The 24,528-nt window shown below is 33.5% G+C and overlaps 1 protein-coding gene across 1 annotated transcript in view; it reads left to right on the plus strand.

Annotated features, from left to right (window-relative positions):
- The window catches only part of FER (FER tyrosine kinase), a 408,129-nt gene that overhangs the window by 118,999 nt on the left and 264,602 nt on the right, over positions 1–24,528 (plus strand). Inside the window, exons 6-9 of the mRNA XM_023212257.2 lie at positions 413–596; positions 3,989–4,126; positions 4,708–4,827; positions 16,368–16,490. Of these exons, the coding sequence (XP_023068025.1) occupies positions 413–596; positions 3,989–4,126; positions 4,708–4,827; positions 16,368–16,490 (565 nt within the window). The remainder of the gene's footprint in view (positions 1–412; positions 597–3,988; positions 4,127–4,707; positions 4,828–16,367; positions 16,491–24,528) is intronic.

Here is a 24,528-nt window from a genome sequence, read left to right on the forward strand (position 1 = left end):
AAAGCCTCCTCTGAGTACCCTTGTCTTTATTGATATCTCAAACATAGACCTAAAAATTTAACATTATTTACAAACTTTCTTGGTTTCTTGGTTTTACAGTTTTATGTGCACTGTTGTTTCAATTTGGTGTAAGCTTCTTGAAGATGAAAAGGATCATATATCTGTACTTTTTTGTGTTTTACTTTGACCTTTATTCACCATTTAGTATCCTATATGCCTCCTTCTTGGCAACCTTTGTGTTAAGGATGGGCAAATCAACAGTATCTTGCATAAAGCTAAGCACATAGTATGTGTTCAATAAAATTTTGTTATTTATAAAATGTGTGAAATAACAAAACAGTAGTAATTCAGTTTTCATGTAGTGAAGATAAAATTTATTTCTTTTACTAACGTTCTTCAATTTTTTTTTTAGGGAAGGAAACTGAAAAGGCCAAGGAACGATACGACAAAGCAACAATGAAACTTCATATGTTGCACAATCAGTATGTATTGGCGTTGAAAGGGGCACAGCTCCATCAAAATCAGTATTATGATATCACACTTCCCCTGCTTCTGGACTCCTTACAAAAGATGCAAGAAGAAATGATAAAAGCACTGTAAGATACATTTTCTTTTTATCATAAAATGCCTTCACAAAATGATTTCAACATATTTTCTCTCTAGTTTAGGTGTTGCTTCGTAAGTTTTATTATTGACCCACTCCAATGGGTATTTCAGACCTTGATTCTTCTTGATTTTCACTTTTGATGTCCCTTCAGTTTGTGCTTATCCCCTAAACCTTCTAGCTAGCTTCCAAAATGGTCCTTCTTTTGTATGTTTTTGTTTTGTTCCCTTAGCTGGAAATTTAAATGAAAAAAAAAAAATTATAAGTTGAAAAGTGTTTGGAAGTGAGTATCTGCCTCCAGAGAATTGGGTATTTAAATCTTGAACAACTGAAAAGGCTCAAGGAAGAGATTTTTTTGAAGGTTTATTTGTCAGCTTCTTGTTCTTTCTTCTGTAAAAGATTAAAATCAACAAATGTTTATTGAAGTTTTACATATACAAAACACATTACCTGATGCTTAGGGATATAGAGATGAGCAGACCACAGTTCTTGCCTTCCCGATCTAACAATATACTTTAATTAGTAAGTCAAATGCACACATGTTTATCATACACACTGATACAAAATGACAGAAAAAAAAAGTCATCCTTTGGTAGACCCTATCTCCTTGCTTAGTTGTTTCAGTGCTTCCCAAATGACTAAATTCAATTTTCTTTCACTGAAAATTGCATAGGGGAATTCTTCAATGTTAGAGTTGCTGTGAACTATGTGTAGGGTTGAAAAATGGTGTAGTAATGAAAGAGAGTTAGAAAAGAAGTAAATGGTTGGTTATCTCTCAGGTGGAGATAAAATTCACAAATAAGTAGTGAAGTATGAGAAAAGGAACTTGGACCAGTTTAATGCAGGTTCTTGCATTGTAGTTACTTTATCTGTAATTACATAAATTAGCATATAAGCTCTTAGGTTTAGCATATTTTGAAATGTAAATTGATATGAAAAATTATTATGAGCATTTTTCAGGTTATGGTACAAGAGGAAGCCTGTATATTACATAAATTAACCCATTTATGCCAGAGGTTGCAAATTTTTTTGTGTGAACATTTTTTGTGTGTGAAAAATCAGACCTTAGCAATAACCTTGAGCAGCAGGATATAAATAACTCCCATAAGCTTAGCGTTCCAACAATGAAACACTAGTCATAAATGGGTTAATAGATTCCAAAGTAACTGTTAAAGGTAAAATGATAACTTCTAAAACAAAGCATTTCGTTTATACACTACATTGCACTTTGCAAAGCAGTTTCATGTGCGTTTGCTCACTTGTTCCTTACAGTATCCTATAGAATGAGGAAGTACAGGTTATATCCACGGTTTATCTTTGACAGACAAGTAAGAATGGACCCAGAATCACAAAGCTAAGAGGTGGCAGATCTGGAACTTGAAGCTTGAAGTCTTCTGACTAATCCTGCACTCTCTGTGAGAGGAATGTAGTGTTTTGAAGAATGTACCCTTAAAATTCCTGTGTACCCAGAATCTCAGAATGTGACCTTATTTGGAAATAGGGTCTTTGCAGATGTAATTAGTCAAGGATCTCAAGATGAAATCATTCTGGATTTAGAGTAGGCCCTAAATCCAATGACTGGAGTCCTTGTAAGAAGATGAGAGGAAGGACACAGACACACAGAAGGCCTTGTAAAGACAGAGGCAGATATTGGCATTGTTTTCTTTGAAGGGCTCGCTGGTGCCATAACAGATTTAGTACAGCTAGCTATCACTGTGTTAGATTATTCGGTTTACATACAAATATTTCAGGTTAGGGATAACATTTCTTGGGCTATTGACTTCCACAGCCTCTGAAATTAGAAGACCAAATTTGTCTTTGCTGCCTTCCAGACTCTGCTTGACTTTTACTTCTCTTTGTGTGAAAATAAAGATAATTAGATAGTATATACTTGTGTGTAGGTAAGACTAAATTTTAGGTGATCCTCCATATTCACATAAGATAAAGTGTTTTTAGTTAATTTGAATATGTAAACTTTTTAGTGTTGATAAAATAGTGAAATGTCTACTTAAATATTTGATTCATAAATTTACTTATCTCTAAAGTATGTACTTTTGATTTAGAAATATTTCCTTTCCTACTTCCATTTATTAATAGACATTTTTAAACTGTTCACATGAATTTTCAAGAATAGTATCTTCATCATCACTGGAATATTTTTTTGAGACATATAATAGTTTGCCATGGTATGTTATTTGTACTTTGTAAAAATTATTTTAGATTTAGAATTTAAAAATTCCAAGCATGATTATATCACCTCAGTTGAATCTCATGGAACAAATACCCATTCATGTAATATTAGGAGATATTTTTCATTTTTCCTCCCCATTTGTATTAAAGGTGAATGTTATGATCTCCACTGTCTTGCTTTAAAAGAGTTATTTAGATAGGCTCATTTACATGAACAACATTCAGTACTTTTACTTATGAGATTATAATCCCAGAGATACTAAATCTGTATTAAATTTTTCTGCCTCCCCTTTTCTTTAAATTGTGTCTGTCAGGTGATTTCTCTAATTATTTGAAACTAGCATTGCCTGAAACAGTTTAAATCTCATTTTTTAAACCTAAATGATATTTTCCTATTTAAAATAAAGTAATTGAGAGAATACCTCACAATAAGGGAGCTTGTAAGGATTAGTTTTTTATAAGTAATTATTGTGGAAAAGAAAAACAAACCATGCTTTATATTTATTTCAGCATATGCAGGATAAGCTTGTCTGTCTGCACTTGTTGTTGACAGTGACCTATGGCATATTTTTACAGTATATCATTTTTAAGTAGGAAGCTGGTCTTTGCAATGGAATAGTTTTTTCCTTTTTGCATTTATTAGACCAGGCTAATAATTTTGATGACATTTTTGCTACTGATTGGAGGTCAAGAGAAGAAATTTAGATGTCTTTCAAGGTATAGAACCAGTTCAACTAGGTATACAAAAAAGAGCAGAGGCCCAGAGAAGCAGGGAAGAACCAGAAAGGTAGAGCATGTGAGGAAGTAGCAGACACTGGAAAGGAACATTAAAGAGTCAGGAGTTGATCAGAGTTCCATGTTATACAACCCAAAATTTATATGAGAATATTTAGACACAGAAGGTTATCATCTCTGGCCCTACATTTTGGACATATCACATACATGTTTGAAAAAGTAATGCTTTACTCTAGATCGTTTGTAATTATTGTATGATAACAAATATAAATTGCTAATCTGTACATTTATATAATCCCCCCACTTTCCTCTCCAGGTGTGAAATAAGGTGGTACAGGAAACAACCATCTGTATATTTTGATGTTATATTTCTTATGCTTATTGTTCTGAATCCTTTTTGAGATGGTACTTCTCTTGATAAAACTTTAAAATGCTGCAAAATTTTATTTTTGTTTTCAGCAAAGGTATATTTGATGAATACAGCCAGATAACCAGTCTTGTCACAGAGGAGATAGTGAATGTCCATAAAGAGATTCAAATGTCGGTTGAACAGATAGATCCTAGTACAGAATACAATAATTTCATAGATGTTCACAGGTATGACATGTTTATTCCTCTTTAAGGATTTATGACAGTGTTATTTTTCATTCATATAGTAACCGCAGATAAAAATAAGAAATATTTAAGATCTTATTAAGACATATAATATTTCAGATTAATTTGTCTGCTTTTAATTTTAAAAGTTCTTTGTCAATGATGATAACTATATAATGTATAGTTTTTTATATGTAAAAATATGTTAGTTGTTAATCCATATTTAATCCATGCTTAAATCCATGAAATTATATTTTCTTTTTAACACTTATGTAATAGTACCATGACTTTATATGTATATTAAACTTTATGATGCACCAAATACTTTTCCATGGCATCTTATTTTATACTTACTACAATTGTGGCAGGAATAAAGCAGGTTAATATCTGAATTCTGCAAAAAAGGAAACTAAGTCTCAAGTTACACAATTTTGAAACCTAGGATTTAGTTTGATTTATACTATCTGTGTTTACTTTGTTAACATAATTTTGGATAAAAACAAATATTCTGCCTTTGGTGTATATGAAGATGTATTATGATACTGTATTTACAATGATCAAAATTGTTTGGCATGCTTTACTAGAACAACGGCTGATAAAGAACAAGAAATAGAGTTTGATACTTCCTTATTGGAAGAAAATGAAAATCTTCAGGCAAATGAGATCATGTGGAATAATTTAACAGCAGAAAATTTGCAAGTAATGTAAGTATTTACAAAATATGAACAACTTAAATACTAGTATTATTGCTTTATAATTGTACTCTATCAGATTTAAAATTTCAATTATTTTTACAAGTAATGAAAAGTAAATTTTGGGGGTCAGAGTGACGTGTTTTGAGAAATATGTTAATTTTACTCATTTTCATCACTACTTTTGGTAATTCTAAATATCAAAGTTTTGCGTGATGTTACATTCATTTGCCCAATTGTTGCTAGTATTTGATATTAGAATAATGCTTTATGCTTTTCCAAATTTATATATATTTTTAAATTGCATTTCATCCTCACAATTTATGGGAAGAACCATTTTGGAAATTAGGTTGTTTACTGTTAGAGATAAGAGAGTTATTGATGTCAGAGCGCTTAGTACAAAAAATTGACTTTTAATTGAATTATTTTCTCTTGAAGCAGGGATGTCTTCTGTTATACACTATTAAATCAGTTCCTTCTTCACTTTGTTGTTTTTGTTGTATAAAATATTAAAGGAATTTTGAGAAATCTCAATGCGTTTTTAGTTCTTTTCAAACATTAAAAGCAATTAGTAGTACATTTTTGAATTTAGAAAACATAAGGTGCGCTACTTCTAAATATTTAACCTATCTCCTGATTTTGTTCGGGAGCAACACAAGGAAATTTATATATTAACAAATATTGCATGTGTTTTTCTTTATACCAGAACCACAGCTATAAGTGATTATGCACTCATTGCTCCTCAATGTTAGACATGTTATATCATATCACCTGTTGGAAGTTTACCTGAAATGGCTCAGCCAAATGTCCCTACCTAATATAATTAAACAATCTTCTTTCTATTGTTCAGTAACGTGGTAGTGGTACAGGTAATTGATTTGTTTTTCTAAGACCAGCCGAGTGGGCACAAAAGAACCAGCGAGTAGGCAAGGCTAAAAGCAAAACTGCAAATTTATTCTTTGGTCATCTAGCTTCAGGGACCGGAGGGGTGGGGGGGGGAGGCGGGGGGGGCGGGGGTGGAGTTTCTAATACAGTCCCCACAAGAGTGGGGGCTGAGAAAGCCCACCCCCGGCGCATCTGCTGGGAGCGACTTTTCTAGGAGTGGAAGGGCAATAGGCGGGGCACGGGCATGTCGCTCCGCAGGTGCCACCAGGTAAATCTTGGTCTCTTCAGATTAACATCACCTGGTGCATGCCTGATTAATCTGCACCTTCCCGGGCGTCAGCTGCATTCTCGCACACGGGAAGAATTGCTGGTGAAGAAGAACCCGGAAGTGCACCATCCTGCCTCCGTTCGTCCAAACAGTAATTAGCTAAGGTGGGAAACTCGGACTGGCTCTTGGAAAGGGGTTTGGAATCTTTTTTTTTTTTTAATTTTATTTCATTTTATTTTTGAGATGAGGTCTCACTTTGTTGCCCAGGCTGGAGTGCAGTGGTGCGATCTTGGCTCACTGCAACCTCTGCCTCCCAGTTCAAACAATTCTCAGGCCTCAGCCTCCCCAGTAGCTGGGATTACAGGCATGTACCATCATGCCTGGCTAATTTTTGTGTTTTTTGTAGAGATGGGGTTTGCCCTGCTGGCCAGGCTAATCTCAAATTCCTGACTTCAAGTGATTCACCTGCCTTGGCCTGCCAGAGTCCTGGGATTATAGGCGTGAGCCACTGTGCCCAGCCAGGTGTTTGGAATCTTTAAAGCTGGCTACATAGGATTGAAGAAACTAACAAATATTTGTCCGCGAATCATGTGTACAAGATGAAGGCTTAATAATTATGGTATACTGACTACTGATAAGAGCAGTGAAGGCATGGGAGTACCCTGCATTACAGAGTTTTTCCTAGCAGCCTTATTGGGATTTTTGAAGCTGTTCCTAAGTTTTTCATGCCCTACACAGGAGTCGCACTTTGACTAGGTTTCTGACCGTTGATATTTAAAATGTCAGCTATCTCTAAACCATTAGTCCTTGCCCTGGGTGATTTTACACTCCAGGGGACATTTGACAGTATCTGGAGACATTAGCTATAGATGCTGCTAAACATTCTACAGTGCACAGGACAGCCTCCCAAACAAAGAATTACCTGGTGAAAATATCAGTAGTGTTGAGGTTGAGAGACTCTGCTCTAAACAATAGAGTTGAATGTATGGTACAAAATAGATAGCAGAGTTTCTCAATTCTTGTGCAGTGAGACATTCCATTTCTCAGTTCACGTGCTGCTGGTGAAGGAATATGACATAGATTATTCCTGTTTTTTTGTGTTACATTGCTCCCAAATAACTTACTAATTTATTCATCCAGTATATTTACTATATATCTAAGGTTGTAAAGGTTAATACCTTCAAGGAGGTTACACTGAAATTGATTAATATGTTTTAATAAACACCAAAAACAGTGAGTATATAGATATTGGAATATAATGTGGTAAAATTAAAAATAGCTACCTGTTATAAGCTTATGTAAAATTAGAGATTTTGTGACCAAAGAAGGATTTGTTTTATAGCTTTCTAGGGTATAATGAGAGCAAAATTAGTTATGCTCATAAATCATTGTTTCTTAATTATAGTGGTGAAGCAGTAAACAAAAATGCAATAAATTAAAGGTAATAAATCTTTGATAATGTGATAGAAGTTTTAATTGCTCACATTTTACTGAGATAAAACTTCAGTTACATTTCATTGAACAGTATCTGTATTCAGGATATGAGTTTAAGATTAGGGTTTCTTCAAGAATTTTATTCCCAGAGAATTATTCAGTGTCTCTGCTGGCACTTTCAAATAAATATAAGGTAATTCCATTAAAACTGTATGTATTTTTTGAATGTAATATAAGACTTAGGAAAATCTTTCTTCCTTTTTTTTTTTTTTAACTTAGTAGTGCTTTAAGTTAAACATCTTTTCTTTCCTGAAGGCATTAATATTGTTAATTCAGTTGTAGATTGTATTGTAATATTATTCTAATAGAAGTGAAAGAAACAAATGAACAGTTAGTTCCTGGAAAAAGAAATACAAATTACCAATAGTACTTGGAAAAGATAGTCTTCATTGGCAATTAAATATAAATTAAAAAGAATTAGGCTATTTCACTTACCAGATTAGCAAAGATTAAATAATTGGATAATACCCAGTGTTATATAACATACAGATATATAAGCGCTCTTATAAAATGTCTCTACATATGTAAGTTGGTGTATAGTTTGGCAAATTATGTTTGTGAAACTGGACAGATTACTTATCCCCTCTGTTATGGAAATCTAACACTATGACATGTACCTGATAAAGTTACCACCTTTACCCATCTGAATATGTACCACAAAGCATTTTATTGTAATCTCATTATTTATATATCAACTGTATTTATCAAAGTCTAAATACATAGGAGAGTTAAACTCTATTATTCGTAGGATTATCTCCTATTTATAGGAAAAATTTTTGGATGGTGTCTTACCATGTGATCAAAGGCTGTTTCTCAGCTTCAGGTAACTTCTAGTACTGGGCATCTGAGGCTGTGCACTTCCCATCACACATGCATTTAGGCTACATTATTTTTGGGCTTAAATCTGAGGTTGCTTTCTTTGTTTCTATTATATATAACATAGTCTCTCTCCTTCCCTACCAACACCTGTCTCCCATCTGCCTCTTTTTTTTGCATCTACCTTCTTTGCCAAATGCTGAAAGGGTTTTTGCGCTTAATTTATTTTTAATCATCTATTTATTCAAATTATATATGCAAATATTTCATCTCATCTAGTTACTATTTAAATGAATAATTTGGGACTCAGTAATTTTAGTTTATCAAATTACTTGAAAAATTCAAGTCTATACAATTTTGAACATTAGAAGAATATATTTAAGTGTCTGTTTTGTGCTTTTTGTCATTATGGACAGATGAGTCATCTAATGGTGACCTATTGCAAACTTAAATGGAGTTTTGAATCAACACGTCAGTAGGCTAAGTATGACAAATTAAAGATAGCAGGTTATTCCAAAATAATATAAGCATTAACTTGTCTGCAAAAGAAGGAATTTTGATTAATTTTAATAAAATGGTAAAGAATTAAGGTCCTGTTTAGTTATTTTGTTGACTCTGTTTTCTGATTTCAAGTGAGGTCTCTTTATTATAAGTTGTTATTGCCTATCAGTAGTAGATATATTTGAATATCATGATTATGTGAAATGTATAGTCTTATATTCTAAAGCAAAATCTAGTCTCAGGCCTTAGGATTTCAAGTACATTTTAAAAAATTTAAAATCAGAACATATTTAGCTTTTCTAATAGAATATAAATAGGATCTCTTAATTGAAGAATGGCAGTTCTCTATGTGGAAAAGTGATTCTCTTGGTTCTTATAGGGCGTGAGTCAGCAAACTATAGCCCATGAGGCAAATCCAGCTAGTTGCCTATTTTTGTGCAGCCCACGAGCTAAGAATGCTGCTTGCATTTTAAATGGTTGGAGAAAAATCAAAGGAAGAATTATATTTTGTGGCAAACAAAAATTATGTGATGTTTAAATATCAGAGTACATAAATAAAGTTTTATTGGAACACAGCCATGCTCATTCATTTACCTGCTGTCTATGAGTGATTTCCTGCTACAGTGGCAGAGCCAGGCAGTTGTGACAGAGACCATATGTGTCACACTCATCACTTCACACTGCTGCTTGGCACTATACACATCACAGTGACACAGTTATAACTCAACAGCATTTCGAGTGCCACACATATCAATGTACTGTGGCATCTTATTTTTATTATCAGTTCATGCCTGTAGTGTCAAAAGAAGAAGAGGAAATGGATTTAAAATGTGACACTTTTAAGGCACAGCAGAGTGTGGATTATTTTGTTACTGAATTAGATGAAGAAACATTGTGTTTATTATGCCATTGCACCATGCCTGCTAAGCATTGAATATACTTAATTAAAATCTTATGCTCATGGATTGATACTGGTATTTGGCAGTACCAGTCTATGTACTGTACAAATATGAAAGACTTAAAATCTTATTAAATGTCTGCATTAATAGGTGAACATTTACAGTTGATTTTGATTGTAAACACTAACTTTGAACTGCAGTGATAGGGGAAGTATTATGGCCATCAAAAGATTTTCATTCTTCTCATTAGGAGACTGGCATAACAATAACATGTACCCAATTATGACTATATTTTGAATTTGCCAACAAAATATTTGTGAATATTTGTTTTCTCTTTTGTTATATAAATACTTATATACTATGCTTGATTTTGCCTCTTGGTGGCAAAGTCTAAAATATTTGCTCTCTGTGCTTTTATCAGAAAATGGTTGCTGACTCCTGTTGTGGAGGATGATACCAATTTAACCCATCCAGCTCTCTGAATCAACCTTGTACTGAATGGGGTGTCAAATACTCCACTACTCCTTCATCTCTTACATAGAACCTTGCTTTTACCAAATCTGTTTTGGGCTGTTCATGTTTACAGTATTAGCTCAAGTTTGGTCTCTGGTTGAACATATACAATATTAGAATTTTCTCAGGCTGTGTTAGGGGAATACTTTAGGAGTGAGTTGGAAAGATTTGGAAAAATGTAAAATATTGAAGTCAGGTGACATGTTGGAATGACTGTTTGATTAAGGGAAACAAAGTTGTAGGGAAGAAAGCAGATGGATTTTTTGGATTGGAGATGGTGTAAGTGGGTATTAGGAGGTGACTCTAACAGAAACTTGTAACTTTTGCTTGGTTGTAGAGCCGTCTTCTGTTTACTCTTGAGAAAAGCTCATAAAGATTTGTGTCACGGTATAGAATGTCATCCTTAAAAATCCTATGCTCTTGCAATTATATTTTAAGAAAGAGATGGCAAGAAATAGTTTATATTTTCAATTTATGTTGCAGCAATAGAGAAAAAGAGATGTCAGAAAAGTTACCTCAGGCAACTATAAATTCCATTTTTTTAATTAACTCAAATATCACACTTAAAGTTACAGCATTGCAAATTTCATGTAAGAAATAAAAGTTAAGATGAATTGTTTGTCAAGTCATAATTTTTTTGGAAGTTTGGGCCCTTTAAGAGTGTTGTAAGATTTAGATCATGACATCCAATGATTATGATATAAAAAGTGTTGGATAAGTATTAGAAACTTTTTATTATCCATAATAAAGGTTTTAGGACTTTGTATCTTTTTTTTTTTTCTGAGATGGAGTCTTGCTCTGTCACCCAGGCTGGAGTGCAGTGGCGCAATCTCTGCTCACCACAACCTCTGCCTCCCAGTTTCAAGTGATTTTCCTACCTCAGCTTTCTGAGTAGTTGGGACTATGGGCGTGCACCACTATGCTTGGCTAATTTTTTGTGTTTTTAGTAGAGATGGGGTTTCACCATGTTGGCCAGGCTGGTCTCGAACTCCTGACATCAAGTGATCCACCCGCCGCAGCCTCCCAAAGTGCTGTGATTACAGGCGTGAGCCAACGTGCTGGGCTGCCTTTGTATCGTTTAATACAATTAAATCTTTAAAAATTACCTAACTAAAGCATGCAGATGATAAAATCTGTAAAATCTTACAGAAGGATATATAATAAAAATTAAAATTTTCCTTTCTTCTTTTTGTCGACCACCATCACTACCTTCCAGGTTTAACTCATGAAAAAAGTGTATGTGTTTTTCTAGAATGTGTATACAAGCATATACATGTGTATGAATTGTTTTCTTCTGTGTAAGTAGGAATTATTTCATGCATATTCCTTTGCGTCATCTTCTTTCTTGACATGTATTAAATCTTCTTAACGTGTACAGTGTTTTACTACTTGTATGTAATGTAATTTCTTTAGTTTTGTTATTTATTGATGGGCATTTAGGTTATTTCCAGTTTTTTCCATTGCCAGAGTTGGTGCTAGGTTTTGTGGGACTCCAAGCTTATAAAATTGGAGTGTGTGGAGCATCTTTAAGAAAATCTATACAAACTTACAAATACAAAATTAAGTATAGAGTTTTGAAAGGGATCATGCAAGTGAGGCAACTGAGAAGCATCATTAGCATCACAATACATTTACCTTTGTTTATTGTGATTATACAATAAACATTCTTTCTAAAGCATATATGTAGGATAAATTCTAGGATATGTAATTACTAAGACAGGATATTAGTTGCTAAGGGTGTAGATTCAGGATTTAAGCTGCCTGGGCTCTATTATCAGCTTTTCCCACTTACCAGCTCTGTGACCTTGGACAAGAGCCTTAACCTCTCTGCCTCAGTTTTTCATATGTAAATTGAGATTATAAGGGTGTTGTAAGAATTATATAAATTTATATAATTATATAAATTTAAGTGCTTATTTATAAAGTACTTAAAACTATGCGTGGTACTCAATAAATGTTAAGTATTATGTCATTTTGTGAATTTTTTCCAGGCAGAGTCGTTTTATGACTTTTAACTGCTTTGCATTATAATATTATAATATTTAATTTAAAAATGTAAAGAATAAGCCATTTGAACTGTTACTATTTTTTATGTTATTTTGTTTTATTTAAGTTCCAGATACGTGTGCAGTACATGCAGGTTTGTTATATATAACGTGTGCCATGGTGGTTTGCTACATCTATCGACCCATCACCGGCTATTGTCTCACATGCATTAGCTGCGTATCCTAATGCTCTCCCTCACCCTGCCGGCCCTCCCCTAAGAGGCCCCAGTGTGTGTTGTTCCCCTCCCTGTATCTATGTGTTCTCGTTTGAACTGTTACTATAATATTTGTGTATGAAACATGTAATAACATGATGGTGAATATTGTACTTTGAAATTTATGAACTCTTCTTACATTTATTATGTCATCTATACATGAACTGTAATTACTGAAATGTTTTTCTCTTCACTTAATTTACACACTACAGGATTTGTTTTTTTTTAAAGGGGATAATGGTAAGAAAGAGTAAATACTTTCCATATATATATAATATATATATATATGGCAAGAGAGATAAAAAAATATATATATATATCTATATATTTGAGACAAAGTCTTGCTCTGTTACCTGGGCTGGAGTGCAGTGGCACAATCTTGGGTCACTGCAACCTCTGCCTCTCAGGTTAAAGCGATTCTCCTGCCTCAGCCTCCTGAGTAGCTGGGATTACAGGTGCCTGCCACCACACCCAGCTAATTTTTGTATTTGTAGTAGAGATGAGGTTTCACCATGTTGGCCAGGCTGGTGTCAAACTCCTGACCTCAAGTGATCCACCCCCCGTCAACCTCCCAGAGTGCTGGGGTTCCAGGTGTGAGTTACTGCTCCTGGCCTCCCTGTATAATTTTATTCTTCTAAATCATTTGTCTTTTCTTATTTGATGTCTGTCTAGTAGAATGTAAGTTTCCTGAGGGCAAACTTGTTTATTGTTGTATCCCTACTGAGTACCAGAGTGTCTGACAGAAGGAATGTGCTTAATAAATACTTGTTTAAATGAATGACTGAAGATTTGAGAAGAGAGGTGAATGGAAAATTAACCAGGAAGAGAATGAGAATAAGGGAAATGTGCAGGGAAAAGAAGCAAAGGATAGAACGGAACAAAGTGATAAGGAGAGAAAAGGCTTTTTATTAAATTCAGGTTTGATGTAGCATGGTCAAGGCAGGGATAAGAAGCTGTTTGTTTTTTCTGTTCTCTCCAGACTTGGGTGACAGAAAGTGGTTGGGACAGATTCTGAGGTAGGGCTCTGTGTTCTAAACTTTCATTTGAATTAAATGAGATTATATGTAAGGCATAGTTTGATAAATGACAAAACATTATGTGTTATTTACTTACTTATTTATAATTATTTAATAAGGAAGTTGGAGCCAGTGGTTGAAATGTAGCTTTCTTGAGAATGATCTTAAATGTTAATACAGTAATTCTTCTTTTTCTGATAGTCAGAATATGAACTATTCCATGTAAGCGAATTCTCTCAATAACTGAAGCTTGTATCTCCATGGTACTCAAAAACATAATTTTACTAGATTTGATACAAATCTTTTATGAATATATATATATGATTAAAGAAAAATGTTCAGTCTGACCTTTCCCTGATGACTCTCGATCATTATTATAAGTATTATTGCTTTTATTTTGCTTTAATATCAAATGCTGTCAGAGACTTACTGAAATTTATTATGTTGTTTCACTCTAAATAAAAATGAAACAATCTTTATTGCTGTATTTAGCATTCTTCTGATTATGTACGATAGTTTTTCTGCCTCTCTTTATATTACTTATTATTTAATGATTCTAAAAATCTATTCTTGTTATAAGAGATTCAAACAATGTTGATATATATGGAGTAAACTATGAAAGACTTCTTTGGACTTAAATCACTCCCTACTCCAATCCCACACCTCTGAGAGTTTGGATAAAACTTTGGTTCGTAGTTGTCTGTTTCTTATCCTATATACTCACATATATAAACACATACCACATAAATACATGCATATTGTATTAGTCTGTTTGCACTGTATTAGTCTGTTTTCATGCTGCTGATGAAGACTTCTGAGCCTGGGAAGGAAAAGAGGTTTAATGGACTTACAGTTCCACATAGCTGGAGAGGCCTCACAATCATAGCAGAAGGCAAGGAGGAGCAAGTCACATTTTACATGGATGGCAGGAGGCAAAAAGAGTTTCTGCAGGGGAACTCTTCGTTTTAAAACCATCAGCTCTCATGAGATTTATTCACTATTGTGAGAAGAGCATGAGCAAGACCTGTCCCCATGATTCAGTTACCTCCCACTGGGTTCCTCTGGCAACTTGTGGGAATTGTGGGAGTTATAATTCGAGATGAGATTTGGGTGGGGACATAGCCAAATCACATCACACTGTCATACAAATTACCATAGGCTGGATGGCTGAAACAACAGAAATTTACTTCTCATAGATACAGAGGCTGGGAAGTCCAAGATCAAGATGTCAACTGATTTGGGTTACTTGTGAGGGCTCTTTTCCTGACTTGTAGATAGGTAATTCTTGCTGTGTCCTCAGGTGACCTCTTCTTTGTGTATGTGAGGAGAGAGAGAGGAGAAGTAGTGAGTTCTGTGCTGTTTCTTCTTCTAAGGGCTCTAATCCCATCATGAAGGTCCCACCTTCATGACTTCATCTATTCCTAATTACCTCCTAGAGGCTTCATCTCCAGATACCATTATATTGGAGGTTAGGGCCCCAACAGATGAATTTTGGGGTCACAATTCAGTTCATGGAACATATGCATGTATATGTATTTTAATATAATTAGAACAATGCTATATGTATTCTGCTACATCTTGCCTTTTAATTTAAAATTATATCTTAGAAAAACCTTATATATGTGTGCCTAATTCTTTTTTAGTGACTGTATGCTATACTAGGGCATTCAAAGATTTTTGTAGTTTTTTGCTTTATAATCAATATTGCAACAAATATTTTTGTATGGACAGACTTTGTGCATATTGTACAAGTGTTTTGGTACAACACATTTTTAGATGGTCAAATAATTTTCTAATTTAAAATTTGAGAGACAGTTCCAAGATGACCCCTGAAAAATTTGTGCCAATTTTTTCACATCAGTGTTGTATAATTGTTTCCATTAAAAAAAAAATTGTTATTACTGGGTATTCCAAGTATTTATCATGCTTGTCAATTTTAGTAGGTGAAAAATAACTTATTATTATAGTCAATCAAGTTGTAATAATGTCATATGCTTATTGATCATTTAATTTTTTCATGGTGAACTTCCGTTGTGTTTTTCTGTCCATTTTCATATTAGTTTGTCTTTTTTCTAAGAGTTTTACTGCATGAAAAGGGCTCTTTCTGGTAATTTGCACTGCATATATTTCTTCAGTCTGAATTTTGCTTTTGACTTTATGATCTCTTTAAGTTCAAATAAATTTATATTTGTATAGAGTTAGATTATTTAATATTTTCTGTTTTATCTTTTGGGTTTCATATCTTGCTTTGAAAAGCTGAAGATAAAAATTTTAAAGTGATATGATAACCATGTATGTTTTTGTGGTAGAAATATTTCCATTAAGGACTCAATGCATTTTATGCAAACATAAATTTTCTGGTTTGTGAGTGCATATTAATGTGTGTGTTAAATTGTCTTTAATTCTATACAGAAAATACTCCTAAAGTATTATTACAATATGTGAAAATAGAAATAGCTTACCATAAATTTAAAATGACAAATAACTGAGCCTCACTTTCATTTCTTTAAAATAATAGTATGTATTTCAGAAGACTGTTGTGAAGAGTAAATGAGATAGCACCTGGAAATACTACTACTTATCATTTACTCAATGTCTACCCAAGTTGTTTTCTTCTCTTTTCTTTACCTACTTCTCTTTTTCTTTTTGGTGAAATAAGACTCTAGACCAGTATTGCCCAAGTACTTACTGTGATTATTGAAATATTCTTTTTTCCACCATCCAACAAGGTCCCAGTAACTACATTTATGTTTAGCATCTGAAATGAGCTGAAATTTTACTTTAGTTTAAATCAAATTATATGTGGCTACTGTTTTGGACATTGCAACATAAGATGTATGAATACTTTTTTGATATGTATAAAGTGAACGTAATTTGTTGATTGATATTGTTTATTCTAGGTTGAAAACCTTAGCAGAAGAACTTATGCAAACACAGCAGATGCTTTTAAACAAGGAGGAGGCTGTTTTGGAGTTAGAGAAGAGAATTGAAGAATCTTCTGAGACTTGTGAGAAGAAGTCTGAGTGAGTAAAAGAGAAACAATTTGAAGGAAGAATGTTTAATTGTAGTTTTACAAAAATATTTTAGTTACATGGCAGTATGGACATAACATTTCTAGTAACAGAAACTTTCATTTTAAGTGTAAAATTTTGTATAGTTAATTTCTAGGATTCTGGAAAAATGATTCTGTGGTTTTAAAAAATATAGTGTCCTTGGGAAAAATGATTATGTGTTTTTGTAAATGTAGCATCCTGATCGTATGTCTTAATGTTTTAACAGTTTGAACTATTTTTCGAAAATTCATTGTTAAAGCTGTCTTTACTTTCTTACATCCATTTTCACCAGACCCATTGCGAATTCCCGTTAAGAAAGTGGCAGACCAATATTACCTATAAATAGGCTCTACTGTGTTAAAAGGAAGCAGACTGATTAGAAAACAGATAAAAATCACTCAGTGATTAGCTGTGCTGTTTTGTCTTGCTGATTTCTGGATTTGTAAATATCTTCCTAGGTCCACGGACTTTACTTGTGTTGGTATACTCTTCTTTTACTGACTTCATTATGCTTTCTACTGCTTAAGAATTTAAATTTTAATCTAAACTTCAAGTTTCTAATCTGCCTTTATTAATTGCATCTACAACAGTGGTTGCTGGTGTGGTTTCTCTAATCCTGACTAGACTTTACATATTTCTTGCTATTATACTCTCACATATTCTTTGATTTATCTAGGCTCTCAAGGAATTCGTGATATATAGGATTTCTCTGGTTTGTACCTGCTCTTTCTGCACAGCTTTTCATATATCCTTCACTTATTTCGGATCTCTGATTACTAGTCTCCCTCATCATAGTGAGCAGATGGACATCCACATCCCGGAAAGAAATTAGAAACATTGGATGACATTTTTCTTCTTTTCTGAGATTAGAGTTCCAAACCTACCCAAATTTGTACTCATTCTCTTTCCTTACTTCAGTAGAGGAACTGTTCTTTGTCCTAAGTTCATTTCTTATGCCTGTTTTTTTTGTTTTTTTGGTATTTTATTATTTCTACTTTCACAGGTTTTACATAATTTATGTATTATGTTCACCTTTCCTTCCCAACCGGGGCCTTGTGCTCACTTTTTAAATATACTTAAATGTTGACTCCGAAAAGCAATCTCCACCTCCCTACCCACCCCCGATAATCCTTGTTAAATCTCCATATTTTTTCCCAAGTACTATCTTTGCTTTCTGTTTTCTTAGTTCAAACTTGTTCCAAGAGTGATTATGCTCACTCATTTCCTCAGTTCCCACTTAGTTTTCAAAGTCTGGCTTTTTGCCCTATCGCTATGGAAACGGGTAGCTCTAAGATCACAATGACGTCTACATTGCTAGCTAAATTTAGAAACTATCTTACTTGACCTCTTAATAGTATCTGAATTTAGTGACTTCATTTGTTTTCTTTTTCCTTGGCCTTTGGAACTCAAAATTCCAGATCTTACTCCTCTCTTTCTGGCCACTCCATTGCAAACCCATTCTCCTCCACTCAGCCAATCCATTTTAGAATTATGGAAGGCATGGCCCTAGGCTCTCTCACTCCTCTCTCTGAACTTTTTCCCTAAGTGATCTCCTGAAAATGACCCATTTTTTACTCTCTCAGATTTATTTTCTGAACTCTGTGGCCATGTAACCAGTTGCCTCCTTGACATGCCTTTTTGAATGTCTTAGAAGTATCCTAAATCCCCCATATCCAAAGGCTGAATTAAAAATCTTCATACAACCCAACCACATTCAACCTAACCTAGTGCACTCTTAGTATTCTTTATTTCAGTGAATGGCAACATCATCTATTCTATTATACCACATCAAATTTTAGAGGGCTACTTTTCTCATTTATACTATAGCTGTTATAACTTGGTGTTAAATTTTTGTCTTGGTCAGTTTGGTCTGCTATAACAATGTACCATAGACTAGATTACTTAATAAAGAGCGGAATTTATTTCTCACAGTTCTGGAGGCTGTAAGTATGAAATCAGGGTGCCAGCATGATTGGGTTCTTGTGAGGACCCTCTTCCAGACTGCAGACTGCTATCTTCTCATTGTATCCTCACATGGCAGAAAGAGGGTAAGAGCTCCCCAGGATCTCTTTTATAATGGCACTAATCCCATTGATAAGGGCTCTATCTTCATGACTTAATTACCTTCCAAAGGCCCCCACCTCCTAATACCTAGTAGGTGAAAAAATAACTTATTATATAGTTAGTCAAGTTGTAATAATGTCTTGACTGTTTAACCGAACTCTTGTTAACCTTTGTTAGCATGGAGTTTTTATTGTTAGAATCAAGGTGTAATCTTGAAAATGTTAAGTATATTTATATGACTAAAGAGTTACTGCCCATTGATAAGGGCTCTGTCTTCATGACTTAATTACCTTCCAAAGGCCCCCTCCTCCTAATACCATTGTATTAGGGGTTTTCAACATTTGAATTTTGGCAGCATACAAACATTCAGTCCATTGAAACATTAAATGGGAATCAATGAGCCCTTTAAAGGCGAGAACAGAAAAATTTGAGTTACTCTGATCATTCCTTTACGAAATCTGCAAATTTTTAGTATTGCATTAACAGAAGATTTTATTTGAATGATAAAATAAAACATCACCCATTGCACATATAAAACTAAACAAAAGAATTAACTTTTGCTTTTCTGTGTTTGCGGATAAATCTCTTCACATGTTTATAGATGACCCATTGCACATGTAAAACTAAACAAAAGAATTAACTTTTGCTTTTCTGTGTTTGTGGATAAATCTCTTCACATGTTTATAGATGACCAAGTGGTTCTACTTTTTATAATTTTGCAAAAGCACACACTATAAATTGACTCCTACTTTAAAATTTAGTGGATATAAAGAAAGAAAATTGAAAGTGCTAATCCTCTCACCAGAATGTCTGGCTGTAAGTTGTTGGAGGAGATGATCTTTAAGGGCTCCTTAATCTAGAAGTTATGAGATTATTTGAATTTTTACATATTTTCTTGACTCAAATCTTTGCCTTTCTTTTTATCTGCATAATGGATGTATAATCCACGTTCCTCTATCTGTTTATATTTATCAGGATATGAGAATGGATATAAGAGAGGAGCCTTGAAGGGTAGAGGATATATGGAAAGTAATATTTCTTGAGGTTTTACTTTGTGTTACATATTACGCTGGATATATATACACACATATATAAACATATATATAATGTATGTTATATGTACATTATATATATGTATGTTAACTCATTGAATGTTATCTTTCTGTGCCTGTTGTATAGTAGCCTGTGTTTTACGTTCAGGTCTTTGAGAGTTTAGATAACTTACCTACAATCACATACATAGTAAATGGTAGAAAACACATGAATTGCTGACTCCATAGCTTTTGTCTTTTTGATCATATCATTTGCTTGATCTTATGATTTTAACTGCATTCTTTAGAGAATAAGTTAGCAGGGGTAAGTATGCCAAGTTTTTCAGGGGATGAGACCTGTTTAACCGAACTCTTGTTAACCTTTGTTAGCATGGAGTTTTTATTGTTAGAATCAAGGTATAATCTTGAAAATGTTAAGTATGTTTATATGACTAAAGAGTTACTGCTAAATTTCATTAAATGCAGACATTGGTAGGGTTGAAGTTTGCCTTTGAATTATATGTTAACATATTTTGTTAAACACATACTCTGAAAGGGATTCCAGGGCAAATGTTTGCATTTTAATTTCTTAATATTTCTTGAACATTTCCTTTTATTATGTACATGTGTGTATATCTACACATATGTTTAAATATGCATATATAATTAAAAGCAATTTTTATCTAGTTTTAATAATAAACTTACGTTATCTTTACTTCTCAACACTTTGTTAGTTTCATGTACTGTGTTACTTGAAAGTAAAAAAAAAGACTACATTTCTTCCCTAATGTCAAAAATAGTCTATGTTAGATATTTGCATTCTTAAATTATTTTTAAATTAATGGAATTATATTGAGTGTTTACTTAATAGAAATAACAGTATTTGTCGTACAAAATATGAGACTAAAACCAAATTTTTATAATTTGAATTTAATATATCCATGTCTCTAAGACGTCTAATGACAGTGAAAAAAATAAATTATATGATAAATCATTTGATAGCTTTGATTCCTATAATTGAATAATATGAAGTGAAAAATAAACTTCAAGAATGGCTTTTATGTGATTTTTAAATTGACACATTAGCAAAAACAGAGTTCAAGCTTATGTGAGTAATGCAGGTCTTAGTTGAAATGTAGCTGTCGCAGAATTTTGTTTAAAAAATATAGAATGAAAGGAAAACCAACCATTTGAAATTTTTGTAAAAAAATTGTAATGTATTAAATACACTAAATATGCTAAATTAAATACATTTCGTGTACTTGGTGTATTTAGTGTATTTAATACACTAAAATTTTGTATTGTATAATATACACTAAATATACTTTAATCCAACACAGAGTATCAGTCTAGTATATATACCTTCACTCATTACTTCTAAAGCCTGTTTATTCAAATGGAAATAATACCAATCTTTTCCTGTTTTGTGGTCCTTGACTTTTGTATTAGAAAAAAGTTATGGGAAAAAATACCAAGCATATGTCATTGATGATTTGGTGGCATAAAGAGCTAGTGATGTTACTGCTGGTTTCAATGCTTGGTTTGATTTACAAAAAGTAAAATGATTATTTAATTTTGTATTGTCTTAACCTGTTTTATACCATTATCACTTAGTATTTAAAAATACCTTATATATTATAAAATCATAGAGCCATGCAGAATCTTAAGAGATCATTTGATTTAGCCTCACTGCCTTTCAAATAATGTGACATTTTGAGGTCCAGAAATTTTAAGAGACTTGCGAAGTGTCACATCTAGCTTCTGGTAAAGGTAAGACTTAATAATCTAGAAAAGTGTTCTAGTTTTGAAATTCAGGAACCTTTCTTTTTTTCCTTTGGCTCAGAGTTTTTGAATTATGCGATTTAAAAAAAAATGTGCTATGTAAATAGGGAATTCATTCAACAATGTTGATTGTGCATCTACCAGATGCTGTGACTGTAGTGAGAGGTAAGACACGTATGGTCACATGGCTCATGAAACTTACACTTTTGTGGAGGAAACCAATACAAAATTAAAATAATTACCAGTTATGATCATTGCTATGAAATAAGGGTTCAGATAGAATAACGGAGGAACAGCTACTTAAGAAAGATGATCAGAGGTCTCCTAGGAGATGGGCAGAAGATACCCTGCATGTGAAGAATGCATGGAAAGAGTGTTCAGAGATAGGAAGTAGCACATGCAAGGGTCCTGGAAGCTTCCACGTTTTAAATTTATTTATGGCCTCCTATGCATCTTGTACTAAATAATCATACATTTACTATAATGTCTACTTACTGAGGTATGTATTGCATATTTGCTCAGTGGTATTATAAACATAACATAATTGTATAATATTTTACATAGTGAGACCAGCAATACATTTTTTTCAGTAATTACTGAACAGAAGGAACATGTTCATATATGAGAGATTATGTCATGGATAAAGGCTGAAATGGGATTAATTGGAAGAAGTGAATTTTTCTAATTGATTTCATGATCAGACATGTTGATTTTTAAATGTTAGGACTAGAGGCATATACCCACTACAAGACTCATTATCCTTAAAAACCACTAAAAATCAAAACGAGGAAATTTACATTTTAATCTTATTCTTGGTATTACGATATTGTCTAACTGATTGCCAGCATGGTACAATACAGTAGAAACTTTCAAGTCCTGAAGGGGAATAAAAAGGACCTTCCTCCAAAACAGATTATTTAGTTAAGAGCTTAAGACATATGAGAGGATAAAAATCTCACTTCAGTTAGTGTAACCACTATGGAAAACATTTGGAGGTACCTGAAAAAACTAAAAATAGAGCTACCATGCCATCCAGGAATCTCACTGCTAGGTATATACTCCAAAGAAGGGAAGTCAATATATCTAAGAGATATTTACACTCCCATGTTTATTGCAGCACTATTCACAATAGTCAAGAGTCGGAAGCAACCTAAGTGTCCATCAACAGACAAAGGAAATGTGGTACCTGTACAAAATGGACTACTATTCAGCCATTAAAAAAAGAATGAGATCCTGTCATTGTCAACATGGATGGCACTGGAGTTCATTATGTGAAGCATTATGTGAAGTGAAATAAGCCAGGCACAGAAAGACAAACTTTGCATGTTCTCGCTTATTTGTAGGAGCTAAAAATTAAAACATTTGAACTCCTGCAGATAGAGAGTAGAAGGTTGGTTACCAGAGGCTGGGAAGGGTAGTGGGAAGTGCTGGGCAAATGAATGAGACCTATTCTATTGTTGTGCTATTTGATAGCACAACAGGGTAACTGTAGTCAATATACATTTAAAAATAACCAGAAGAGTATAATAGGATAGTTTGTAACACAAAGGATAAATGCTTGAGGTGATGGATACCCCCTTTACCCTGATGTGATTATAACACATCGCGTGCTTTTATCAAAATATCTCATGTACTTCATAAATATATATACCTATTATATACCTACAAAAATAAAAAATGAAGAAATTTCCTCACCTCACCAGAGGAAGCATGATGTAGCAGCGGTTATACATATTTTTAAAATAATTTTTTCATTTTGAAATCATTATGGATTGACATTTAGTTGTTAGGAATAATACAGAGAGATCCCGTCTATCCTATATTCAGTTTCCCTCAATGGTAGCATCTTGTAAAACCATAAAATAATATCACAACCCAGATACTGACATTGATACAGTTAAGATACAGTGCACTTCCATCACTGCAAGGATCTCTCATGTTGTACTTTCATAGCCACACTTCCTTCAGTCCATCTAGCTCCTTACTAAACCCTAAAAACCATTAGTCTGGTTTTTCAAGAATGTTATATAAATGGAGTCATGTTGTATGTAACCTTTTGGCATTGGCTTTTTACTCAGCATAATTCTTCAGAGATCCATCCAGCTACTTTCATTCCTTTTTACTGTTGAGTAGTACAGTGTTCCATGGTATGTGTATCAGTTTCATTTTTTTTTATTTCTTTGTATTTTTTTATTTTTTATGTGTATCAGTTTCTTAAGGCTGCTGTAATAAAATACTGCACAGTGGGCAGCTTAAAGCAACATAATTTTATTTATTAAATTTATTCTCTCTCAGTTCTGGAGGGTAAAAGTATGTAATCAGGTGTTGGCAGTGTTGATTCCTTCTGAGAACTCCAAAGGAGAATCTGTTTCATGCCTGTCTCCTAGCTTCTGGTAATGGCTGACAATCCTTGACATTCTTGGTTTGTAGAAGCTTTACTCTAGTCTCTGCCTCTGTCTCCATATGATCCTCTGCCTGTGTGTCTCTTCTCTGTATCCAGATTTTCCTCTTCTTATAAGGGCAACAGTCTTTTCCATTAATGGCCTATCCTACTCCTGTGTGATCTCATCTTAACTACATCTGAAACTACCCTGTTTCCAAATGAGGTCACATTCTGAGTTTTCAGGCATTAGGACTTGAGCATATCTTCCTGGGGGATACAATTCAACCCCTAACAGTATGGATATACCACAATTTGTCTAATCATTCATGCTTTGAAGGACATCTGGTTTGTTTCTAGTTTGGGGCTACTACAAATAAAGGTCTCCAAACATTTATGTATAGGTTTTTATGTGAACATAAGTTATAATTTTTCTGGGGTAACTGCCTAGGATCACAGTTGCTAATTGTATGGTAATTGCATTAGTTTAGTTTGTACTATTACACGTTTCCACCAGCAATGTGTGAGTGATCCCGTTTTTTTCCTCATCCTTGCCAGCATTTGGTATTGTCAGTTTTTCACTATGTTATATTTGAGCCATTCTAAAAGATGTGTAGTGATATCTCGTTGTTTTAATATGCATTTCCCTAATGAATGATGTTCTGGAACATCTTTTCAATGTGCTGGTTTGTCATTGGTGTATCCTGTTTTAGTGAAATACCTGTTCAACTCTTTCGCACATTTTCTAATT

This window comes from Piliocolobus tephrosceles, chromosome 4 (assembly GCF_002776525.5).
Source record: "Piliocolobus tephrosceles isolate RC106 chromosome 4, ASM277652v3, whole genome shotgun sequence".
NCBI classification, from domain to species: domain Eukaryota; kingdom Metazoa; phylum Chordata; class Mammalia; order Primates; family Cercopithecidae; genus Piliocolobus; species Piliocolobus tephrosceles.